This window comes from Leptopilina heterotoma, unplaced genomic scaffold (assembly GCF_015476425.1).
Source record: "Leptopilina heterotoma isolate Lh14 unplaced genomic scaffold, ASM1547642v1 Lhet_209, whole genome shotgun sequence".
NCBI classification, from domain to species: domain Eukaryota; kingdom Metazoa; phylum Arthropoda; class Insecta; order Hymenoptera; family Figitidae; genus Leptopilina; species Leptopilina heterotoma.
Genome location: NW_025110924.1, coordinates 457314 through 481799, shown reverse-complemented (window position 1 = coordinate 481799; position 24486 = coordinate 457314). Strand labels below are relative to the sequence as shown.

Genomic DNA, 24486 nt, shown 5'->3' with positions numbered 1-24486 from the left:
TATTTATTAATATTTCAACAAATATGTGAATTATATTTTCCTTTCTTAAAAAAGTATTTTACGAAATATTGATTTTTAATTTTAAAAAAATAATTATCGAAACGAATGGAAATGAATAGAAGAGAATTCAAGAGACATCTACAGTGTTTACATGTAATAATACCGAGGGACTCTCTTTACCATTCGTTCAAATCACTTTAATTATTTAAAAAATATTTTTAAAATTTATTTTCTCATTTCTCTCTCTCTCAGGGAAACAAAATGTTTACATTTTCGTTTTTTTCTACAAATGACAGAATTTTAATTTTATTCAAATAATGTAATTTTTCTAGTTAAAAAACTAATATTAAATTACATATAAAATATGAATAAATAAAAAATAATAGAAACTTTAAAATCGAAAAATAACAATTAAATATTTTTTTTTATCAAAAATTAAAAAAGTGAAAAGAAATTTCAAAGTTAAATATTAAAATAATAAAATTTTATACGAAATGCTAGAAATTTTTTAAGTTTCTTGAAAATTATTTTAATTTGAAAGAAATATAAATTTTTATACTCTTTAGAATATATTTTTTATAATATTTTAAACTTTCAAATGTTTAACTTTGTATAATTTTATTTTACACTTAGTCATATTCAGCCCCTATTGTAATACTCATATCTTCGGAAACGATCTTCGTCTGATGATACCACCAGTTGGTGTCCAAAACAACTGTAAAAAGAAAAAAAAATAGTGAGAAAGGCATTTTTTTAAAAATTAATTTGCAAATTGCTAAATTTAAATCAATTTTTAATCGAATTTTTTATACACTTCGAATAAATTCATTGTCGAGAATAATATTGAAACAATAATAATAATAATATAATAATAATTATTCTTTAAATAATTTTAATTTAATTTAATTTAATCTGACAAAATAATAATTATTATTATTTATATAATATAATAAATATAATTTAACACAGTACATAAATTATAAAAATAAATTAATCAACTGCGATGATATTATGAAATTTACGAAAATTGAAAAATAAATAATTGAAATAGTAAAAATAATAATAATTATTAGTTTTATTACAATTAGCCATTTATAATTTATTTATAATTCCTTTTAGTAAAAATAATAAATATTTCTAGTATTTTTAGTAATTTAATAATTATTTTTATTAATACAAGAATAAAAAACGGTAATAAAAATTCATAAGAAGAAGACAATTTGATTATTAAAATTTTCCTAACTGATAAATTATTAATGATATGAAAATAAAATTAAAAATAAAACTTTCGCATTTAATTGTAAATTTATTATTTTCCCTGCATTGCTGAATATTTTGAAAAATGAATAAATTAATTAATTTGAATTCTAAGAAAGTTATTTAACGAAAATTTTATGAAAATTTAATATCCATCATACGTGTATTTGATTAATTTGAAAATTCCGACATATCTGTATAATCTAAAATTAACGCAAGGAAAACAGTTTCTATAATTGTCAATTTCAAAGTATTTTTTTTTAGTAAAATATTCAAATTTCTCTCTCTCGTAATTTAATTTTTATATTTTTTATTAATATTTTAATTATTAATTATGACAATAATATAAAAAAACTAAATAAATAAATAAAAAGTTAAAGGTTAAGAGAAAAGAAAAATATCAAGAAAAAAGAATTCATATTCTAATTAATAATTCTGACAATAATATTCAACAAAAAGAAAAAGTTAAAAACAAGTAGAAAGTTAAGAAAAAAAGAAACTGAAGAAATATAAAAAGTATTAAGAAAAAAATCATTTTTATTATTAATTCTGACAATAATGTTAAAAAAAATAAAATGGAAAGTTTAAAAAAGGAAAAAATTAAGAAAAATGAAAAATATCGAGAAAAAAACTAATATTTTTATTATTAATTCTGACAATAATATACTTATTTAAAAAAATAAAAAGTAAAAAAAAGTAAAAAATTAAAAAGAAAGGAAAATATCAAGAAAAAAAAATTAATATTTTTATTATTAATTATCTGACAATAATATTAAAAAAAAATAAATAAAAAGTTTTAAAAAAAGTATAAAATTAAGAAGAAAGAAAAATATCAAAAAAGAAGAAAAATTTCGAGAAAAAAGAAGAGAGTCAAGAATAAAGTGAAGAGAAAAAAGGAAAGAAAAAGAAACTCTCTAAAATTGAGACATTAAATTATCCCTTCTATATAAAAGTTAACTAACGCAATTAATTAAATCATTAAACTAATTTAAAGTCCTTATGTACATAGATAATAATTTATTGCATGTTTGAAGGCATCGCAAGGTACTCGACTCGTTTAGAATATTGGTTTCTCAAGTCGGAATATTATTTATTAATTATTCATGGGACTTGAGAGGATTAAGAGTTAAAATTGGAATCCGGAAACGACACGAAATCAATGAATATTTCAACAAATAATTATAAATTGAAGAAACTCGCAAATAACGCGGTTTATAAAATGAGAATCAACCTCGTACAAACTCCAAATCGATGGAAATTAAATTTAGAATAATGGAAATGATTTTATGTTTCATTTTCAATTTTAAATATAAATAAATGGGTAATCGAACTGAAAAAAGAGAAAAAAAATCCAAACGAAAATTTTCTAATTTAATTAAATAATTAAATTAAGTCCCATGAATAATTAATGAATATTATTAATTTTTGTTTACTAATTGAATTAAATTTAAAAAATAGAAAAAAAAGAAAATAAATTAAATTAATTAACTTACGTATTTCTCCAGGGTTGACAATTATTTTGAGACTACTACACGAATAATGACATTCGCGAGGCGGTTCCAGTGACCATAATTTTTTCCCTTTTATTTGAGCTTGCCACGATGGATTCGTAACGTCATCGACCTTTTAAAGAATTATTATTTCTTATTATCAAAATATAAAAATTGAATCAATAAAAAATATATTCAAAATAAAAAAAAAGTTCAAACTGACTTTTTTTTACTAAAAAGAAAATTTATGATAATTTTGCAATACTTACGTGCATTGGCGCTCCATATCCGGGACTTCCCATAAAAATCCAGTCAGTTTTTTCACTCTCGGCATTTTCGGGCAAAAAATAAGGTCTGTCGTAATGTCTTCTGAGAATTGTACCAATACTTTTTTCGCAATTACTCCTAAAGTAGAAAAAACAGTAAATAAAATTAAAAAATAAATTTTGTTCAATAATTTAATTAAATTTAATTTTATTAAAATTAATTTAATGAATTAATAATTTAATTTAATTAATATTTTAATTTAATTTAATTAATTATTTAATTTAATTTAATTAATTATTTAATTTAATTTAATTAATTCTTTAATTTAATTTAATTTAATTTAATTTAATTTAATTTAATTTAATTTAATTTAATTTAATTTAATTTAATTTACAATTAAAAAATTCAGAATTTAATAAATATTTTTTATTTCTTCAATATTTAAAAATTTTAAATTCATAATAAAATTCAAAAAATTCAGGTCAAATTTTACTTACCATCCAACGTACCAGGGTTGAGTGCCACTTTTGAGAAGCGCTCTTTCCGCGCTCATATTGAAGACATCTCTCAAATTATGAAATTCCGTCTGATATGGAAAAAATTGACAACTAACGCGTTGTTCTTGATACAAATTTTTGAAGAATTCAAAAGAAAATACATTCATTGCTGTCCAATTTGCCGCACCGTCAATTATAACCACAGGTCTTCCTGTATACGCAAATCTATTGAATTTCCAAGGAAAGAAAAATTTTTTTTTTAAACAAAAATTTCCAAAAAAAAATTCAAATAAATTTATAGGAGAAAAATATATATTTTTCAAAATACCGTTCTTCAAATGCAATTGGATCCAAATTCGAGACTCTTTCAACCTGTTGAATGTCATGGCACATCGAACAATCCACTGGAGGTCGAAAATATTTCTGAGCAAATGCCGGCTGTTCCTTCAGACACTGAAATAAATTCATTTTCATTTAAAAAAAAAATGAAAATCTAAAAATTACATTAAAGAATAATAATTAACTCCAAATGTCGGCAAATTTCCGAAAATAAAAAAATATAATTTAAATATAAATAAAATAAAAAATAAGTAAAAAAAAGAAGAAATTAGAAAAAAATCTGAATTAAAAATTTATCAAAAATAAAAGAATTGAAAAATAAATAAAATAGAAAATAAATATAAAAAAAAGAAACTAAAAAAATCTAAATAAAAAAAATTTCAAAAATAAAAGAATTGAAAAATAAATAAATAAAGAGAAAATAAAAAAACATCGTATTGTGCAAAGAATTTTATCAAAAAATTTAATAATAATAGAATTTCTTCAAAGAGTTTTATTATTTAGAAAAATAATTGACTTCTCGTGAAGAATTCTGTTAAAATTTTTAAAAATTCTAATTAAATTCTTTTCGAAAAATTTCTTTGAATTTTTTTTAAAATAATGGAGTTTCTTTAATAATTTTAATTAAAAATTTGTAATTTAATTGAATTTTATGAATAATTTCTTTCAAGTTTTTAAAATAATCGTCTTTGTTAATAATTGAAATTAAACGTTTAATAATTGAATTTTATTAAAATTTTATAAAATAATTGAATTTTTTTTGAAAAATTGTACAACGAAAAAGGAAAAAATTTAATTCTTTCGTGAAATGTTTTTGAAAATAATTAAATTTTTGCAAAGAATTTTACAATTTATAAAATATAATTGAATTGTTTCGAAGGATTTATTAAAAGTTTAGAAAATAATTGAATTTTTTCGATAAATATTATTGAAAATTAAAAAAAAATTGAATTCTTTCATGAAATGTTATTAAAATTGTATTAACAATAATTGAATTTTTGCAAAGAATTTTACAATTTATAAAATAAAAATTAATTGTTTCGAAGGATTTATAAAAATTTTAGATCAAATAATTATTAAATTCTTTTAAAATATTTTATAACAAATGAAGAAAAAAATTGAATTCTTTCGTAAAGCTTTTTTGACAATAATTGAAATTTTGCAAAGATTTTACTATTTAAAAAAATAATTGAATTCTTTCAAAGGATTTATTAAAATTTTAGAAAATAATTGTATTCGTTCCTGAAATTTTATTAAAATTTTGTTTAAAAAGTAATTGAATTTTTGCAAACAAATTTTACTATTTATAAAAATAATTGAATTCTTACGAAGAATGTTATATAATTTACGAAATAACGGAATTCTTGATAAGAATTTTAAATATTTGAAATTAATAAACAAGAATAATTAATTAGTAAATAATTAGTTAATAATATTGAATTTTTTTAAAGTTTGAATCTGAAATTATTCAAAAATTCATATTTGAAAATGAAAAATTTTGTAATTTTCACAACATTAATAAATTGAATACCACGTTCCGCGCGTAACCGTTTGCTAGTAAATAAAATGAAAAAGAAATGAAAAAGAAATGTAATAAAAATGAAATGAAAAAGACGAAATTAAAAAAAGATTTTAATAAAAAATTCTTCAAAAATAAAAACAGAAAAATAAATCAAGTAAATAAAATAAAAAATAAATGAAATTAAAAATAAATAAAATAGGAAATAAATAAATGAAGAAGACGAAATTAAAACAAAATTTTGAATCAAAAACCCAAAAGTTATAGAAAATAAAAAAAATTATGAACCAGAAAAATATAACACAATTTTAAATACAATTCCCCCCAAAAAGAAAAAAAAAAATTGTAAAAAAGAAAAATAGTGATTTTTTTTCACACTATACTTACACGATCGTATTTAATCGTTGTGATGTAACGATTAAAAGAATAATAAATAATCCAGCAAAAAATGGTGAAAATTCCAAAACTCGAATAACGTGATAGATGAAATTTAATTTGAAATGGTCGCAAGTGTGAGTAAGCGCGCCAAAGACAAATTGCACGAATCGCATATCCAATATGATCAATTTTCTCTATAATGAGACGTAATTCTTTTTTTGCATTAGGCAATGATTTTTTTACAATAAAATCCGATTGGCTTTTTTCAACTTTCTCGTTTCTATCAGTCATGGTGGTTTCTATTAGACTGTGTCGAGCTTTATTTCCCAGTGCTTCTTTGAAAAATCATTGTGCGCTTCAACTGCGCCGGAGCGTTGCTTGGGAATCCATAGAAAATTCACAGAACCGTGAAACCGGAAGATACAATCTGTCCTCTCCCATGGGAATTGCAATTTTATGATGTCCAATTTTTTTCTCTATATATTAAAATAAAAAAAAATTTAGTTAATAAATACAGATTTATTGGAAATTAGAGAAAAAAAAAATTTAGATATATTGAAAATAACTCACCATTTTTTTGTGGGTAAACATTTTTTTTTCTTACTCGACAAAAATGCGTCTTCATCGCGAAGAAAATTCGCAGTGAAGAAATTAAAATAGTGAAAAGAAGTAGAAAATTGTGGAAAAAAAGTAAAATTTCTTCCTCCACGAGGAAGAAAAATACTAAAAAGTAACAAAAATTAGTAAAAATTATAACAAATAAAAAATGAATAATGATTTTTTCTTTACAAAAAAAAATTAAATCCTGTTGAGTAGAAACGAATTTTGGAAATAAAATTAAAAATTACGGTTCATAAGAAATCGATTTTCTTCTTATCTCAAAAAGCAGGTATCACGAACCATTGAACCGATTATTTTCAATTACTTTGCCATAAATACATATATCTAAAACATTTCGATGACTTTTCGTTGATAAAAATTTTCCAATGTCGAGAAAAATTATTCTTAACTTTTAATTTCAAAACTATTCCATTTTTTATTTTTTCAAATATTATTTCTTATTGTAAACTTATTTATAATAATATATTATTTCTTATTATATTGTTTAAATAAATAAAAAAATTAATTTTCCCCTCTATTTGATAATTCGTTAATATGTCAATATATTAAAATTTATTAATTTGTACATATTAAAAATTTAAATAAGTTAAATAATTAAAATAAAAAAATAAAATGAAAATAAAAAATTTATAATTAAACTCAAGATTTTTCGGGATTATTCTTCTAATAACCTTGAAAATAAAAAAAAATTCAAATGCAAAAAATAAACTTAAATTTAAAAAAAACTAAGTTATATTGATATATAAATTAATAAATTTTAATTCAATTATTACATTATAAATAATCTAATTTTTCACGAATAACAATCTAAAAAGTCTATTTTTAGTCCCTCCCCAATGTAAATTAAATAAAAAATAAATCATTTAATTTTCTATTTTTCTCACAATTTGCAGCATTTGAAAACGCAATTTTCTCGAGATTGGAAAGAACGTACAGTAATTGATTTTCACAATAGTAGACAATGTTATAAACTCTCCTGATAATGCCTTTTTTTCAATTCGGAATCGCCAATTTTGTTACAAATGAAATTCCATAAAAAATCTCTTTTTTACAAAAAAAGAAAAAAAAAGTGTCACTAATGCTATTTTTTTCTTTACTCAAAGAATTTGTTTTTTTCAAATAATATACAATATAATATAATATATATAATAATCTACAATCTATATTAATATTCGTTGTATTCAAAAAAATTTGTTCGCAATTTAAAGTTATTGTTGTTTTCCCTAACTTTTACAATAATTTTTCTCTAATGTTTTAAATTTTTAAATTAATATATTTCGAAAATCATTGAATTGTTACAAAAAATGTTTGAAAAAATTTGAAATTAATTGAATTCTTGCAAAGAATTTTATTATTTATTAAAATTCTTGAATGTTTGCAAAGAATTCTATAAAAAAAAAAAATTTGACAATACTTGAATACTAGCAAAAATTTTTAATATTTATGAAAATAATTGAACTTTTTGCAAAGAATTTTCTTGAAAAATTTGAAAATAATTCAATTCTTCCGAAGAATTAGATTAAAATTTTCGAAAATAATTCAATTCTTGCAAAGAATTAGATAAAAATTTTCAAAAATAATTGAATTCTGGTCACAAAGAATTTTATTATTTATGAAAATAAATAATATTTGAACTTTTTGCAAAGAATTTTATGAATTTTTTTGGTAAAAAATCTAAAATTATCAAAAATTCGAAAAATTTCAAAAATCGAATTTCTTAAAATTCAACATTTTTTCTTCTCCTTTATGGGATTTAGCTTGATTATTTTTGTGCTTTTGGAAAATACTTTACTTATTAAATTGTCTCGACTCTTTGGTAAAAAATCTAAAATTATCGAAAATTATCAAAAATTCAAAAATCCGATTTTCTTAAAATTCAACATTTTTTCTTCTCCTTTATGGGATTTAGCTTCATTATTTTTGTGCTTTTGGAAAATACTTTACTTATTAAATTGTCTCGACTCTTTGGTAAAAAATCTAAAATTATCGAAAATTATCAAAAATTCAAAAATCCGAATTTCTTAAAATTCAACATTTTTTCTTCTCCTTTATAGGATTTAGCTTCATTATTTTTGTGCTTTTGGAAAATACTTTACTTATTAAATTGTCTCGACTCTTTGGTAAAAAATCTAAAATTATCGAAAATTATCAAAAATTCAAAAATCCGATTTTCTTAAAATTCAACATTTTTTCCTCTCTTTTATGGGATTTAGCTTCATTATTTTTGTGCTTTTGGAAAATACTTTACTTATTAAATTGTCTCGTCTCTTTGGTAAAAAATCAAAAATATTTTTAAAAATTATCAAAAATCCGAAAAATCGAATTTCTTAAAATTCAACATTTTTTCTTCTCTTTTATGCCATTTAGCTTCATTATTATTTGAATTTTTATTAAAGAGAAAAAATGGAAAACGGATAAAATTTAGAAACTTTTAAAAATTCCAGGCCTTTTCCATGATTTCCCTGATTTGCAGAAGCCTTTTAAAAATTCCATACCATTTCCATGATTTCCATGATTTCCAGATTCTGTAGGAACCCTGCTTTTGTCTGACTTTCTTCTAAATTATCGAATTCAGTGATTTCTGGGGTGAATTTGGTTAAGTTGTAAAATGATTAATTTCTATTTGAATTCGTTTTTTTTTAATGTAGAAAATCTGATGTTAATTTAATTCTTTTTTCGTTATGCACGGCAAAAAATATTTAGCTGGATGAACTACAGATTTCACTTTAGTAGCGAAATTTTTCAGTGCTTCAATTAATACTTTCGTTATTCTAGAGAAACTTATCGCTATTTCAAGTAAAACTTTTTTCAGTGTGTAATAATTATTATTTCTTTAAAAAGTATTTAATTTAAAATGGCTTTATAAAATAAGCAATGCAAAAGATGACCCAGATACTAATTGTAATTGTTCTAGCCATAGTTTAAGTCTAGTAATGTAAATTCTATTTAAATTGAGACCATTGAGTGAAATTATTTGAATTTTAGTTAGTTAAATCTCTTTGTTAGGTTATAATAATTATTTCTTTAAAATTTTTTTAATTGTTTAAAATAAGCAGCCCCATACAACATATGATAGTTTGGCTAGGTATACAATAATATAAATGAAAATATTTACGATTTAATAAGAAAATATAATTAATACCATTTGCTTTCGCCCCTAAAAAATTGGGTAGGAAATATAAATACCCACAATTTAAATACAAATATTTTTTAACGAAAAATAATATCTAAATTGAATAATATTTATTCTAAATAAAAAAAAATTAATTTCTATCTATAATAAATAATAAAACAATTGCGGAGTTAAATTCTTTAATTGTTTTTCAGTCGGATTTGAATTACACTATTCGATTTTCATTTCAATAATAATAATAATTAATAATTAATAATAATAATAATAAAAAAGTATGTACGTGGTACTCTTTCGATATAAATAATACAGCGACGATAACGATATATAATAATGATGATAGAAACTCTCGCTTAAAAATTAAATCTATTTCGATATAGAACTGCGAATCTCGACAATATTATTACATAATAAATGATAGAATTTTCCCAGTTTTTTTTTCTCTCGTCTTTCTAATTTTTTCTTCTTCTTTCAGACCAATATTTAGAGACACATGGAAAAAACTCATACTTTACTATTAAAATTATAAATTATAAATTTATAATAGTTCTTTTCATAGAGGTGCTTTAAAAAAAATTCTCTACGATATGAGTCGTGCGAAAGAAACATCTTTTCTTGTCGATATTCTAATATAATTAATAATCAATTCTAATGATGTTAATTCAAAATATTAATACTAGTAATATTATTATCGTCAATAGTAATTGTGATAATATTAGTAGTAGTAATATTTACAATTAATAATAAAAAAAATAATAATTAATAATATAATAAAAATAATAAAAATAATAATAATAATAAAAATAAAAATAGTAATAATAAAAATAATAATAATAATAATAATAATAATAATAATAATAATAATAATAATAATAATAATAAAAATAATAATAATAATAATTAATAATAATTAATAACTAAAATAATAATTATAATATCTATAGAATTCAACATAATATTTATATATTTATATATATCATATTTATATACCCTTGCGTAATAAGTATGAGTACAAGAAATCTCACGCATTACAGGTGGTCGTTAAAATTACAAAGTTCAGTCTGCCTTTTTTTTATGAAATACTTGAATACACGACGACTATCTCATTAGTATTTATTTGTACATATTTAGTAATTGATGTTCGTCGTAAGGCTAAGTTTGAAAGTCATTTACGACAATCATTACACGATTTGCTTCTTTTTTTTTATTTATTTATAAAATAGAAATTAAAAACTAATAAAAATTAGAGCTAAATGCAAAAAAACTATACAGAAAAAAAAAATTAAAAATAAAAACGGAAGTCGATTGAAACCGTAAAACCGGTAATTATTAGGTATTATTTATATTAAGTGTAACAAAAAAAATGTCACGAGAAAAAAAATCATTCATCTTTCACAATTATACAATTTTGATTTACACAGTTTTTTTTTTAAATTAAGAAATATCACAAAAAACACGATCAGAATGTAACCGTACTTAATTATTTCAATTATATAATAATATAATATGTGTATAATATATAAAATCTTCGGAAAAAGAAAACAGTTTCTTTCATTTTCTTTTTTTCATTATGAAAAATTTCCCACCCAGCCGCGCGCTCACATTCAATTTTTTTTTTTTTTTTTTTTTGAATAACGACTTATGTTTATTATTATTATTTAATTATAATAATAATTAATACTAAATGCGTGTTGAAACTTCTTTTTTAATACATCTATGATGCACACCCATGCTTATTTATACTTCATTTAATTAATATTTAATATGTATGTGGAACAGTAAACTATTATTCCTCTATTCGTTAGGCATTACTATACGTAATGACAATATGATTTTTTTAACTCTTTTTTCCTTTCTCTTCATTTTTTTTCATTTCTTTTTCGCAACTTCTTTCAAAAAAATTGTCTTTTTTCAGCAAATTTTGAAAATATTTTGATTATTCAAATTCAATTTATTATCAAAGTTGTTTCGAATTCGAATCATCAAATTTATTCAAATTCGAAACATCAAATTAATTAATTAATTGAAAATTTATTGTTCCAAAAAAGTTTCTTAACATTTTTTGATTTGTTTCTAAAAATTTTATTATAATTTTTGATAATAATTGAATTCTTTTGAGAAATTTTATTGAAATCTTTAAAAATAATTGATTTTTTTAGAAGAATTTTATTATTTGTAAAAATAATTGAATTCTTGCGCAGAATTTCATTAAATTTTTTTAAAATAATTGAAATTCTGCGAAGAATTTTATTATTTATGAAAATAATTGAAATCCTGTGAAGAATTTTATTATTTATGAAAATAATTGAATTCTTGCAAATAATTTTATTGAAATCTTTGAAAATAATTTATTTTTTCAGAAGAATTTTATTATTTAAAAAATAATTGTATCTTTGCGAAGAATTTCATTAAATTTTTTTAAAATAATTGAAATGCTGTGAAGATTTTTATTATTTATGAAAATAATTGAATTCTTGCGCAGAATTTCATTAATTTTTTTTAAAATAATTGAAATGCTGTGAAGATTTTTATTATTTATGAAAATAATTGAATTCTTGCAAAGAATTTTATTAAAGTTTTTTGAAAATTCTAATTAAACTCTTTTGAAGAATTTCTTAAAATTTTTTTTTTCAAATAATGGAGATCCTTTAATTATTTTAATTCATTCAAATTAATTATTTAATTAATTAATCAATATTTTAATTTTAATTTTTAAATAATCAATTTACTTTCAAAATTTCAGCTTCAATTTTTATGAAATCGTCGCAAAAAAAAACATTGGGATTTTGAATTCTGATGGAATTTCTATTTCATTTATAATCTAGCTTTCTTTTTCCTCTTCATCATTTTTTTTTCTTTTTCCACTTTTTTTTAATAATGTTTACGAAGTCATGAGAATGAAGATTTATATACACATGGTAATAAGATTCGCTCGAAATTTGAAAAGTACTAGTGCAACTAATATAAAAATAGCGTGCACACAGTTAGGCTGCCTGTTAATAAAAATGATTTGTTCCCCCGTAAAAATTCGAGATTGTCACAGTGTGCAAAAAACTTGTTTACAATCATTTATCTAATGATATACAATTTTTTGTGTTTCTTTTTTCTTTTGAGAAAATCAGAAAAAAAATGCTTTACAAAATGCACTGCTTGACTTTCTCTCTTTTTTTGTAGACAAATTTTTTTTTTCAAAACTTATTTTTTTTCAACTTTCAAATATAATTCTTATAACTTATCCAGATATCACACAACAAAATTTTGAGTTTGGTCGAAAAATAAAAAAATCTTCATTTTCTTTGGAAGATTATGCGGCGAGAAATGAAAAATTATAAACTTTTATAAAAAAGTTAACAATATTGTTTTATGACAAAAAATTAATATATAAAATATCTCTCTTCGTCTTCATTTTAAAAAAGTGATTATTTCATTGAAAATACAGTATTTTACTGCACATAATTAAGACATAATTTTTCATTTTTTTTTCTTTTGGAAAAATTTTAACGGAGATATTTCACTCTCAATTATTGTGTACTAATCATTTTTTTATGTATATGAAAGAAAACTTTCTCTAAAATATTTCTATATTATGATATTGAAAAAGTAATTATTCTTAAATAGAGCAAAAAATTACTTCGCAATAGTCCTGTTATTTTTAGAGCCTTGATTCATTTCTTTTAGAATTGTGTTTGAAATTATTTTTGATAAAGATTTTAATGAAAAATAATTTTCAAACAATATAAATATTGTCTTCGTAAATATGAAACTAGAAAAAATTTATAATTTTCTAAATTAGCGAATTCTAGTCTTTCTTTTTCTTCTCTTTCTTCTTCTCACAAGTTAACAAATTAAATATTAGAATGTCAAATAAAAATTAATATAAGATTCCGAATAAGTCGATTTAAATGATTTTTTCTCTATTTAAATTTTAAATATTGTATTTTTTTTTTAATTTGAAATGAAATTTAATTTAATTTTTCCAGTTCAATTTATTTCTCTTTAGTTTTATTCTAGTGCAATTAATTTTTTTCTAGTATTTTTTTCCAGTTTCATTTCTTTCCAATTATATTAATTTCTCAAAAATGTATTAATTTCTATAAGACATTCTAATAAAAATTAATTTGAATACGAATTAAAACGAACGAAGAAACAAAACTTTTTAAAATTAAAAACTATGCTTCTTAAAGTGCTAAAGCGATTTGTATGTCCTTTTTTGTTTAGAAGAATTGAATATGTTTTTTTCTTTGAGCGTCCATTTTCGTCTACTGTACAATTTGTTTTTTTTTTCAAGCAGTTTTCTCGTAAAAAATTATAAATTCGGTTTACAAAAATTCTTTAGAGAAGAGAAAAAATAAAAAAACGTTTATCAAAAAGTTCCCCAATAATCGCTTTACAAAAACTCTTTCTTACATCGAACAGAAAAAAAACATCTCTTCCATTTCACATAAAAGAAAAGAAACTATTCAGTCAAAAACTAATATCAAATAAAGTTTGGAAATTCTGAAAAATTTCCAAATCCAAATTTTAGAAGAGATATTCTTTTTCGTGGTAAAAATTCATTTTTTAAAAAGAGTTTCTGTAATTTATCATCTGCTATGGCTTATTTTCCTTTTTTTTTACTTCTATTCATTTTCTCTGGCCTAATGATCTGTCGTAAACATTTCCTTCGATAGTTGGCAATTTACAGAGTTAGTAAATACAGAATTCGATAATTTAACTATCGAAGAAAATTATGGCTCATTGATCGAGATCTTAATTCGTGATTGTTTTTTTTCTAAATTGAGGCGTCTCTTGGCGATATAATTATGTATATAGTTCCTTTTCAGTAAATAATTATCCTGTATTACGAGTGGCCTTTTCTACTTGTTTTTTTTTAAACACTAAAATCGCTTTTACAGTTCACATTATATCAAAAACGATTTACAATAAAAAACAAAATACCGATTACAATTTCTTTTTCTCACAAATCGTATTTCTAATTAATAATTAGTAAATATTTTTCCCTGTATTTATAAAATACATTTCATTTACCATAAAATGTAATTTTACCATTTCGAATGTAATTTTTCTTCAAAAAATAGAATAATAGAGAAAAAGAGAAAAATTGTCTTGTAATCGGCATTTTATGAAAAATGAAACTTAATATCTAAGTGCGACGATATTTTTTTTGAATTGTGTACATGTAAATCGTTTTTATCAAATACAATCATTTTTCTAGTTTTGGATATCTCGCCTCTCGGTTTTTTTTTATTATTTTCTTTTCTTTTTTAGTTTCTAGAAAATTGTCAACTATATAATATTAATCATGAAATAGAACAGGGGTTTATAATCTATGCAATATCGGCTCTTAATACGCTTTATAACGATTCGACAAACGATAACCATTATCACTTTTCTTTTACACGTGATATTTTTTTCAGACATTTCTCAATATTTCAAATATTATTTTTTCTTATCGTCATAAAATCCATTCAATTTTTTTACGTATTTACGACAATAATGTCGTCAATGGCTTTACTGTTAACCAGCGTCAAACAATGTCTTTCGATTTTTTTTTCGCAATTTTTTTCCTCCCTCACACACTAAGTAAAAAACTGCTTTTCTTTACAGGAAATTGCATAACAAATTTTTTGATACAGTTTAAAAAAAATCTATTTTCACAAACTGTATAAAAAACATTTTTATACAAAAAATAGAGAAAAGAAAATGTTTTTTAACAGTGAGCGAGAAAAATTCTTTTTTACACATAAGAAAAATGTGTAGAAATAAATTTTCCCCTAAATGAAGAAACAGGACATTTTTTTCAAAAGCGATAATTTTTTTTTTATCTGAAAATGGAAAAAAATTTTCAGACAATGTTCGAATTTCTAAAATACAAAGAAAAATGCTATAAACAACGTAGTGCCGTAGCAGTGTTGCTAGGAGATATCATTCATCCTCTGCCACACCCACAGCCTCAAAAAGTTTATACAATATAATCGTGTATACAATATATATTTATATATTTATATTTATATATATTTATATTTTATATATTTATAATATAGCAATAGACTATATCTACTCGTGTATTTTCCGATTTTTCTTGCAAATATTTTTTTATTTTTTATTCATTTTTAATAATAATAATAATAATCGTAATCATGTCATTTTTTTGACGCAAAAAATCTGTTCGCAAAAACTTGTCAAAGTAGTGCGAGGAAAAAAAAATGTTCCATGCTTTCGGCAGTAGTACCATTTTTTTTAAATATATATAATATTGTATATAATAATTTAGAATTGTGCTGCAAAGTTTAGAGCCATCAGTGCGATTACAGCTGCGAGTTGACATATTTCAAAAATAAAATTCTCATGTGAAGATTATAAAATAGAAAATAGATCAAAAAGTAAGTTTTTCACGGGAAAAAAAATATGTTTAAAATATTTTTTAAAATGTTCTTTTTCAATGTAAAAGAAATCGCAACAAAATTTTTTGACTTCGCACTCGGTAATTAATTTTTAAAAAAAAGTAGCTTTAAAACTGAAGAGAAGTAGCAAAAAAAGTGGCTATTGAAAAATAAAATTTGACGTTGAAAAAAACTCGTTTTAGTCGATTCAAAAAATTTATAAAAAGTTTATTCTACATTTTCCTAGACTTTTTCCTGATTTCCATGAAAAATATTCACTTTCTATCTTGTCGTGGAAATAAGTTTACTTCTAAATTTTTCTAAAATTCAATAATTTTTCCATTTTTCAGTTAGAATTCTACAAAAATTCTACGATTACAAATTTTGATTTTTTGAAATTTAATTATCTGAAATATTAACTGAAATTTATTTTTCAATCAATTCTTATCAGAAAGTTTTACAAGAATTCAATTTTTTCAATAGAAAAATTAATAATAATCGATAGAATAATTAATTATTTCTTAAAATTAAATTCTTATAATGAATTTTATCAAAATTTTTGAAAATAATTGAAATCCTGTGAAGAATTTTATTATTTATAAAAATAATTGAATTCTTGCAACTAATATTATAGAAATCTGTGAAAATAATTGAATTCTTGCAACGAATTTTATTGAAATCGTTGAAAATAATTGAATTTTTTGGAAGAATTTTATTATTTGTAAAAATAATTGAATTTTATCAAATTTTTTGAAAATAATTGAATTTTTTAAGAAGAATTTTATTATTTGTAAAAATAATTGAATTCTTATGAAGAAGTTCATTAAAATTTTTAAAACTAATTGAATATTTTAGACATATTATTAAAGATTTTGAAAATAATTGAATTCTTTCTTAGAAATTTAATTAAAATATTTAAAAATAATTAGATTCTTATGAACAAATTTTATCTAAATTTTTGAAAATAATTGATATCTTTTGAACAATTTTATCAAAAAAGTTTTCAAATAACGGATTTCGTTATAAAAAATTTTCTTGAAAATTGTATTTTAAATAATTGAATTCTTGCAAAAAATTTTCTTTATTCTTAAAATGTTTCTAAGAATTTTATTTAAATTTTTTATAATAATTTCTTCTTTATTTCAACTATTAGAGGATTTAAAGTATTGTAAATTTTCGAAAAGTAGAAAAAAGTGTCAAAAATGTAAAAAAAAGTATCCAAATAGTAGAAAATCGTGAAAAAGTAATAAATATTAGGTTTCAACAGATGAGTGCGAAGCCTGAGTGTTAGAATAAAAAAAAAAGATTTAAAATATACGAAAGTTTGCAATTTTTTTCTTCAAAAAAGAAAAAAAATTACAAATAAGTTTTAGAACAAAAGAGAAGGAAGATTTTTAATATTTTAAATCTTTCTTTTTTTTATTCAATGAAAGTTTGTAATTTTCTTTCTCAATAAAAGTAAATAACAAATTTTTCAAAAAAAAAGAAAGACTTAATTTAATTAATTAACAAAAATTTAATATTTTAAATCTTTCTTTTTTTTTGTTCTATGAAAGTCTGCACTTTTCTTTTTCAATAGAAGTAAATAATAAATTTTCCAAAAAAAAGAAAGACTCAATTTAACTAATTAATAAAGATTTAATATTTTAAATATTTCTCTTTTTATATTATGAAAGTTTGCAATTTTCTTTCTCAATAGAAGTAAATAACAAATTTTACAAAAAAAAAGAAACTTAGTTCAAAAAACACAAGAAACTTTGTATTTTTACAATAGAAAATTTTCAGCATTCACGAAGGAGTTGATTTACATTTTCATACGAAGAAAGAACTTTGCAAACTCGTCTAAAATAGAAAACTTCTTCACATAAGAATAAAATAATCAGATACAAAAAATCAGAAGAAAATCTGATATTTTAATCAGAAAAAAATCTGATACGATAAACAATACAAAAAAAAACTTCTGATTTAAGAATAAAAAATCAAAAAAAAATAATCACAGAATATTGAGTTGAAAATAGTTTTCTGGCAGCTCGATAAGATACAATTATTGTGTATTCAGTCAAAAAAACAAATAATTGTGATTTTTGCATCGTCAATATCACTTTAGAGAAATTAAAGTGAATTACGATCGGCTTCGAGAAAAATCTCCATGAATATGTGCTCATGAAAAAAAAAGAAAGAAAAATCTTTTCTTTTTTTTTGTTGAAATTATTCGCTCTCGCATAAATAGAGATGGAAAGCATTAATTTTCTTTAGAGATAATCGAGAGCATGTTATACCCAGGAGTCTCCTGCGGACACTGCTGTTGAATTCGGGGGTACGTTTACGGTGGCAGCAGGAGTTTCCTGTACGTTCACAACACCCACTCCCACACCGTCACCGATCCATTGTGTGCCGGTGCTTCCGATACCGACACCCTGCACAGCTCCGACCGGGGCCCCCTGCACTTGGCCCTGGCCCACCCCCAGCTCATACTGCCGTTTCTTTTTCTTCTCCAAGTTAACTTGCGCGTACAGCGGCTCACCGGGTTTCGGTTGCTGCAACACACAGGTCAACGATTAGTACTGTGCAAATTTTTTTTCTTTTTTACATTCTCACAAAAACAGGAGAAGGCATTTTTTTTCATAACGAACGTGAGAGTGGAGGGCAGAGAGGGGGGTGGGTCTTGGGCACTAATTAAATCCAGGGGCCGCCAATCACTCGATTAACAATTCACTTGTTACGTTTGACAGTCAAAAATTTTCCCTTATTTCCGATTTCTATTTATTTTTTCCTTTTTTGTATTTTTTTTTCAATAAAACTTTTACGTCCGAGTTGATTTTATTAAAATAGTACACAGTATTTTTCTCTTTTTGTATTTTTTTCTATTTTTTTCTACTTTTCTGTATTTTCAAAACGTTCCGGAAATATTCTCAAATTTTGTCAATCCTTTTTTTTCATTTTTTACTATTAATTTTTCTATTGACGGAAAAAGGAAAATTTCGTATTAAATTAGTTCGGTTTAATGTTTATTACTATAAATAATAATAATAGAAAAAGATAATTTAAAAAAACGGGGGAAATTAATTATTATGATTTTCTTCCGTGTTGATAAATTTTGTAAAATTTAAATGATAAATGAAACGTATCAAGTGATTGTAATCAAGACAAATGATCTGAGCTGCGTTACTCGCCTGACCATGATTGTAAATAAAATTATTATGCGAAATAATCATTTTAAGAATAATTATTAACTCAAAAAAACTACTATAAATATTTCAAAAAAAAAAATCTTAAATTCTAAGCATTTAAAAGAAAAAATTTCTTATTACTTAATATTCAGTAGAATAGAACAGAATAAATTATTGTTAGATTGGTTCCTTTTAGGAATAAATTTTTCTTTAGTAAATAAATTCAAAATAAATTCAATAAATTCAAAATAATATCAAAATGAATTCAAAATAAATTCAGTAAATTCAAAATATTATCAAAATAATGCCAATAAATTCAAAATAATGTCAAAATAAATTCAAAATATTATCAAAATAATGTCAAAACAATGTCAATAAATTCAAAATCAGTAAATTCAAAATAATGTCAAAATCAATTCAAAATAAATTCCAAATAAATTCAGTAAATTCGAAATAATACCAGAACGAATTCAAAATAAATTGAATAAATTCCAAATTAACACCAAAATAAATTCAAAACAAATTCAGTAAGTAAATTCAAAATAATGTCAAAATAAATTGAGTAAATTCAAAATAATATCAAAATGAATCCCAAATAAATTCTACAAATTCAAAAATAAATACAAAACCACAAATTAAAATCAATCATAATCGACTGATTAAAAATGTGAGATAATTTAAAAATTATTCAATAATATTCTCTACCATGTATATTTTTTTTCCATAATTTATTGCCATTTTTTTGTGTAAATAACACTGGTTTACAATTTCGCAATAGCTGCCATAATTCTTACAAATAAATATATATTTATTCTACCATAATTATATTATAATCCATTAAAGAAATCAAGAAGATATTTTCTTAATAGTATAAAAAATCCAAACACCAGTCAATGTATTTGTAATCACCATTATTTATAACTATTTGGCACAATACAATAATATATAAAAAAGATTTTCTCTTCGTTAGGCTTATTGGAAGTTCAGAAAAATGCATTCGTCTTAACGGTGAATAAAAACCTGATCTTAATTTAATTAATTAAACTATTGCCCGAAAAATTAATTAAAAACGATATTAATAATTTAATTTGATTAATTAAATTATTGCCCGAAAAATTAATTAAAAAAGAAATTAAATTAAATTATGCTCTTTAAGTTCTGAACGTTCAAATAAACGAAATTTAACCTTCTTGAAATTAAATTTTTGTTACAATAATTTTGCGTCATTATAAAAAAAATAATTTTAAAATAAAACTATAATTATCCTTTCTTATAAATGTAAAATTTAAGTTTTTAGTTTACATTACTAAATTTATGAAAATTATTAAGAAATTTCGTTCATTTGAACCTGAAAAACTTATGGATCATAAAGTAATTAAATTAATTGAATTAATTCAAATATTTAATGTAATTTAATTTAAATAATTTACAACAAAGAGAAAAACAAAAACAAAAAGTTTTCATTAAATTAAATCGAATAATGTACTTCTATTGCAAAAAAGTTTATCTATAAAAAATAAATTAAAATAATAAATTCGATGAAAAAAAAAGAAAAATAGTAAACAAAATATATTCAATTTGTCATTAAATTAACAGTGATTATTAAAAAAATAAAATGCAACATTAAATGTCTTAATGTTTAAACTTTTAAAGAAAAAGCCATTTATAATAAAATCGGTTGTCTACAGCTTTAAATACCTCAATGTATTTGAAAGCAAATAATTTTGCCCCGGGGCAATTAATCATTTCCTCGTTTCTATATTGGAAAAAACCTCGTTTGGTCCAAAATCAATTCATTTCCCTTCAATTCGTAACAAATGACGATTAGTATATATTTTTTTGTAAATATTAAACCAATTACCCTGATATAATATTTAGTTTAAAATATTATATTTAAAAAAGAAAGATTAAAGCTTTAACAAAAAAAAAAACTTACTTTCCTCTAACAATTATTCTCTACTAACAATAATATTATGCTTTATACTAAAAATTAGTAATCTTTCACTGATAACTTTAGTATTTCTATTATATATATTTTTTAATAATCAGTAAATAAATATAATAATAAAACACGAATTCCCTTCACTTGCAAAAAAAAATTGACTCAATAGTGAGAAAAAACAAATTGAAACTTTGAAATCAAAAATAATATTGAAGACTAAGTTTGCTTTTAGCAAATTTTTTCGTAATAAATAAAAATTATAATTATTAATTATAATTCTCAATTTGTATAATAGTGGAAAATTAATTTTTAAGTCAATGTGTTCTCTCTCACTCTCTCTCATTCTTTCTCTCTCTCGCTCTCTTTCTCTAAATTCTCTCTTAATTCTCATACTTTGTCAACTTTTCTATCATAATAAAAAGCTTCGAAGGCTATTACTTTCCGTGCATTGCGCTTGGAAGAATATTGCATTTCTAAGAGGAGTCGAAGTTCTCATTAAAATTTTCTCAAAACTCAACGTCTGCATTTTATAGGCCACTTGGATTGAAACTTTCAATCAGAATACTGAAACTTCAGGCCGCTTAGACTCATTGCTTTCGTTTTCTATAATAATTATTTTCACAATTCTTCGTCAACTTTTTAATATCATAATGCATAAACAATTAACATCGTAATTATTTGTTTAAGAGAATTTCCTTTAACGAGTTAAATGTTTAGTTTATCATTTTTATAATTAACAGTAAACCGGAAATCTATATTATTCCCTCTTTTACTGCTTTTCAATTATAATTTTCGTCAACAGTTGAGAAAATTTTCTCCTAACAAAGATTTTCTTTATAAACTGTTAAGAAATTTTTTTCCGCACATGAAAATTTTCTATAGATTTTTCCAAACAGAAAATTTTCTCCAAACAAGAAAATCTTCTATAAACGATTAAGAACATTTTTTCAGCTCAGGAAAATTTTCTATAAACGGTTAACAAAATTTTTTCCAAATAGAAAAGTTTCTATAATCGATTAAGAAAACTTTTTTTCGCTCAGAAAAATTTTCTGCAAAACGTTAACAAAATTTTCTCCAAATAGAAAATTTTCTATAAACAATTGAGAAAATTTTTTCCGCGCAGGAAAATTTTCTGTAAACAGTTAAAAAAATTCTTTTTGTAAGCAGTTAAGGAAATTTTCTTGTTAACATGTAAGTAAGTTTTTTTTGTTAACATTTAAGGAAATTTTCTTTAATAGTGCGTGTTAAATTATGTTAAACATGTTAAATAAAAAAAAACAATTGAACTTCGAAATACTCTTAGCAATTTTCTAATGAACAAAAAAACAATAAATATATATGTAGTGCATGCTTGCAATACAAAGAATTTACTTTTTAGTGCCATTGTCATATTACAAATGACAATTTAATGTTATTTTTTCTTCTTGTTCTTTAATTGACTTAGTTTATACACTTTCATAATCATAATACGTAACTATCACTTCACGTATACATACAAAGATTACAAACGTTTTCATTTTATTTCGAAAGTTCCTACTTGTTTATTATTTTTTTCCATTTTTTTTCTTCTTTTCTTAAACTTTGAAATACAAAGTTTACGATAGAGTATTATAAACAAATAACATATATATCGTATCAATAATACTTTCGTGTAAATGTTGGTGTATATGTAGTACCTTTTATAAAAAATTTATCATTCTATACATTAGTTTTTTGTTTATTTGTATTTTTTTTGTTGCTTTTTTAAAAATTGTTAATAGAAAAAAAGTGACGGTGATAATAAAAAGAAAATTTCCTTTTAAGTATTTTTTTTGTGTGTTATTAATAATGTAATTAATGTATGTATTAATTAAATGTAGATTATTCGATCATGCAAATTGCAAACTTCGATTAGTGCGATACACAATTGCTACCATGTAAAAAGATTTATAATCCCACATTAGTGTCACTTTCAATATTTTTTTCAAGCTCTTTTTTTGCAATGCTCTCCGCTCTCTGTTTATTAATTTTTCGAAAATATAAAAAATTCTGCGATACTATCAAAAAGGAAATTTTTTTCGAATCTCAATTTAAAATACGTGTGCGTTAAATTAGAATTTGTGTTAGTGAAAAGCAGCAAAATAATTTGTTTCAATTTTTGAGATATCGAAAAAATTTTATTCGCGTTGAACACTTTTTTTTAACAAAAAATAAATCGATTCATTTTAAAATGCTTCTAAATTTAATTTTACCTCACAGATATTTGTTATTTTTGAATTGTTAATAAACAGCGTTTTTTCCCCCAAAAATTCCAAGAGCATCATGAATAATAAAAAAACTAAAATGTTAATTACAAATGCTATATTTTCATTCGTAAAATGCAATTCTTTTTTTCCTTATAGGAGAGATTAATATTTAATTTTTGCGCTCTAAGCAAATGTGCCTAAAAAAGCTTTGTTGGTGTTTTTAGTGTTTTTTTTACGTTGATAATTGCGCAAAAAATCATTTTGTATTTTTTTTTTCGTTTTAAAGTCTAGTGACTTACTGGGTTGGGAGGAAATACGCAAACGCCTCCAGCGGGTGGTGCGTGTGTTCCTTGTTTTGGATACTGCATATCAGACATTGCGATCTCCTCGTTTTGCTGTTAAACATAGATCGATATTTTCTTTTTCAAGTTTTTTCAAAATCAACTTGATTTATCAAAACCGCATATTCTTTTCTTCATTTTTCTTTTTGAATTCGCGCAATTGCTTTGCATTTTTTTTTAGTAAAAATCTAGTTAAAAATCTTTTATTTAATTGCGCGATGAAAATTATTTAAAATAGTTTGTGATGATTATTTAAACAATAATAATGCCCATTATTAAAATTTTGGCTCGGCGAGTAACAACTTGTTAATCATTTTCCCCGATCGTTAAATTTCTCTGACACTTAAACAATAATTATTTTAAAATCATACAATTTTATATGTACGATTTTTTTCAAATTTTGAATTTAATTTCAAATTATTAAAAATTAATTTGTAAATTCACTTTTTCTTCAACTGATAATATTTGCAAAAAAATAATTTAATATCAGGAGAGAAAACTACTGAGAACTTTTTTCATTGGAGAAAATAAAAACTGAATTTTTTAATAGAAATTAAACGATCCCTTGCGTAATAGTGTCAACGATAATTTTTAATAAAAGTTTGTTACTTTAGTTCATCTTTACTTACAGACTGATAAATGGTGGATCGTCCGACGTTGTTGGAATTGGCGTTGCCCCGTTGAATAGTACGATCTTCGTACCTAGTGCTCCCTTGACTTGCCATTGGTCGATTCAGAGTGCTGCATTCATAACTAATTTTAACATAGAATCAATGTTTCGAAAAAAAAATTATCTTAGGGACTCTGTGCAAAAAAAATATAAATTGAATTTTAACATTTGCGCATGAAAATAAAGCACAGAGTCTTGAAACTAAACAAAAAGGGAACAAAAAATTGACCGCGAAATTATTCATAATTTAACAAGAA

At 22.1% G+C, this 24486-nt stretch overlaps 2 protein-coding genes across 7 annotated transcripts in view; both read right to left on the bottom strand.

Annotated features, from left to right (window-relative positions):
- Positions 1-593: 593 nt before the first annotated feature.
- On the bottom strand, positions 594-6482 carry LOC122501402. Its single transcript, XM_043610829.1, has 7 exons — positions 6318-6482; positions 5757-6223; positions 3840-3964; positions 3512-3736; positions 3017-3152; positions 2751-2880; positions 594-715 (listed from the first exon to the last, which is right to left on the bottom strand). Exons 2-7 carry the CDS (start codon positions 6036-6038, stop codon positions 630-632), a joined length of 984 nt encoding a protein of 327 aa, XP_043466764.1. The 5' UTR covers positions 6039-6223; positions 6318-6482; the 3' UTR covers positions 594-629.
- Positions 6483-17649: 11167 nt separating this feature from the next.
- LOC122501401 (catenin delta-2) overlaps positions 17650-24486 on the bottom strand; it is a 43653-nt gene continuing 36816 nt past the window's right edge. Inside the window, exons 13-15 of one of the 6 annotated variants that reach the window (XM_043610824.1) lie at positions 24189-24300; positions 23518-23613; positions 17650-18418 (exon numbers count right to left, since the gene is read on the bottom strand). In XM_043610824.1, the coding sequence (XP_043466759.1) occupies positions 18155-18418; positions 23518-23613; positions 24189-24300 (472 nt within the window). In that variant the 3' untranslated portion in view covers positions 17650-18154. Of the gene's footprint in view, positions 18419-23517; positions 23614-24188; positions 24313-24486 lie in introns of all 6 variants that reach the window. The other 5 variants (XM_043610823.1, XM_043610828.1, XM_043610825.1 and 2 more) reach the window with 5 other exon arrangements.

Bases quoted from the DNA above. Each gene is read 5' to 3' on its own strand.
- LOC122501402 (XM_043610829.1), bottom strand. From the start codon at position 6,038: ATGACTGATAGAAACGAGAAAGTTGAAAAAAGCCAATCGGATTTTATT. The intron at 3,153-3,511 runs GTAAGTAAAATT...TTTCTACTTTAG, and splicing joins CAACCCTGGTACGTTGGATG to GAGTAATTGCGAAAAAAGTA. The intron at 2,881-3,016 runs GTAAGTATTGCA...ATTCTTTAAAAG, and splicing joins GATATGGAGCGCCAATGCAC to GTCGATGACGTTACGAATCC.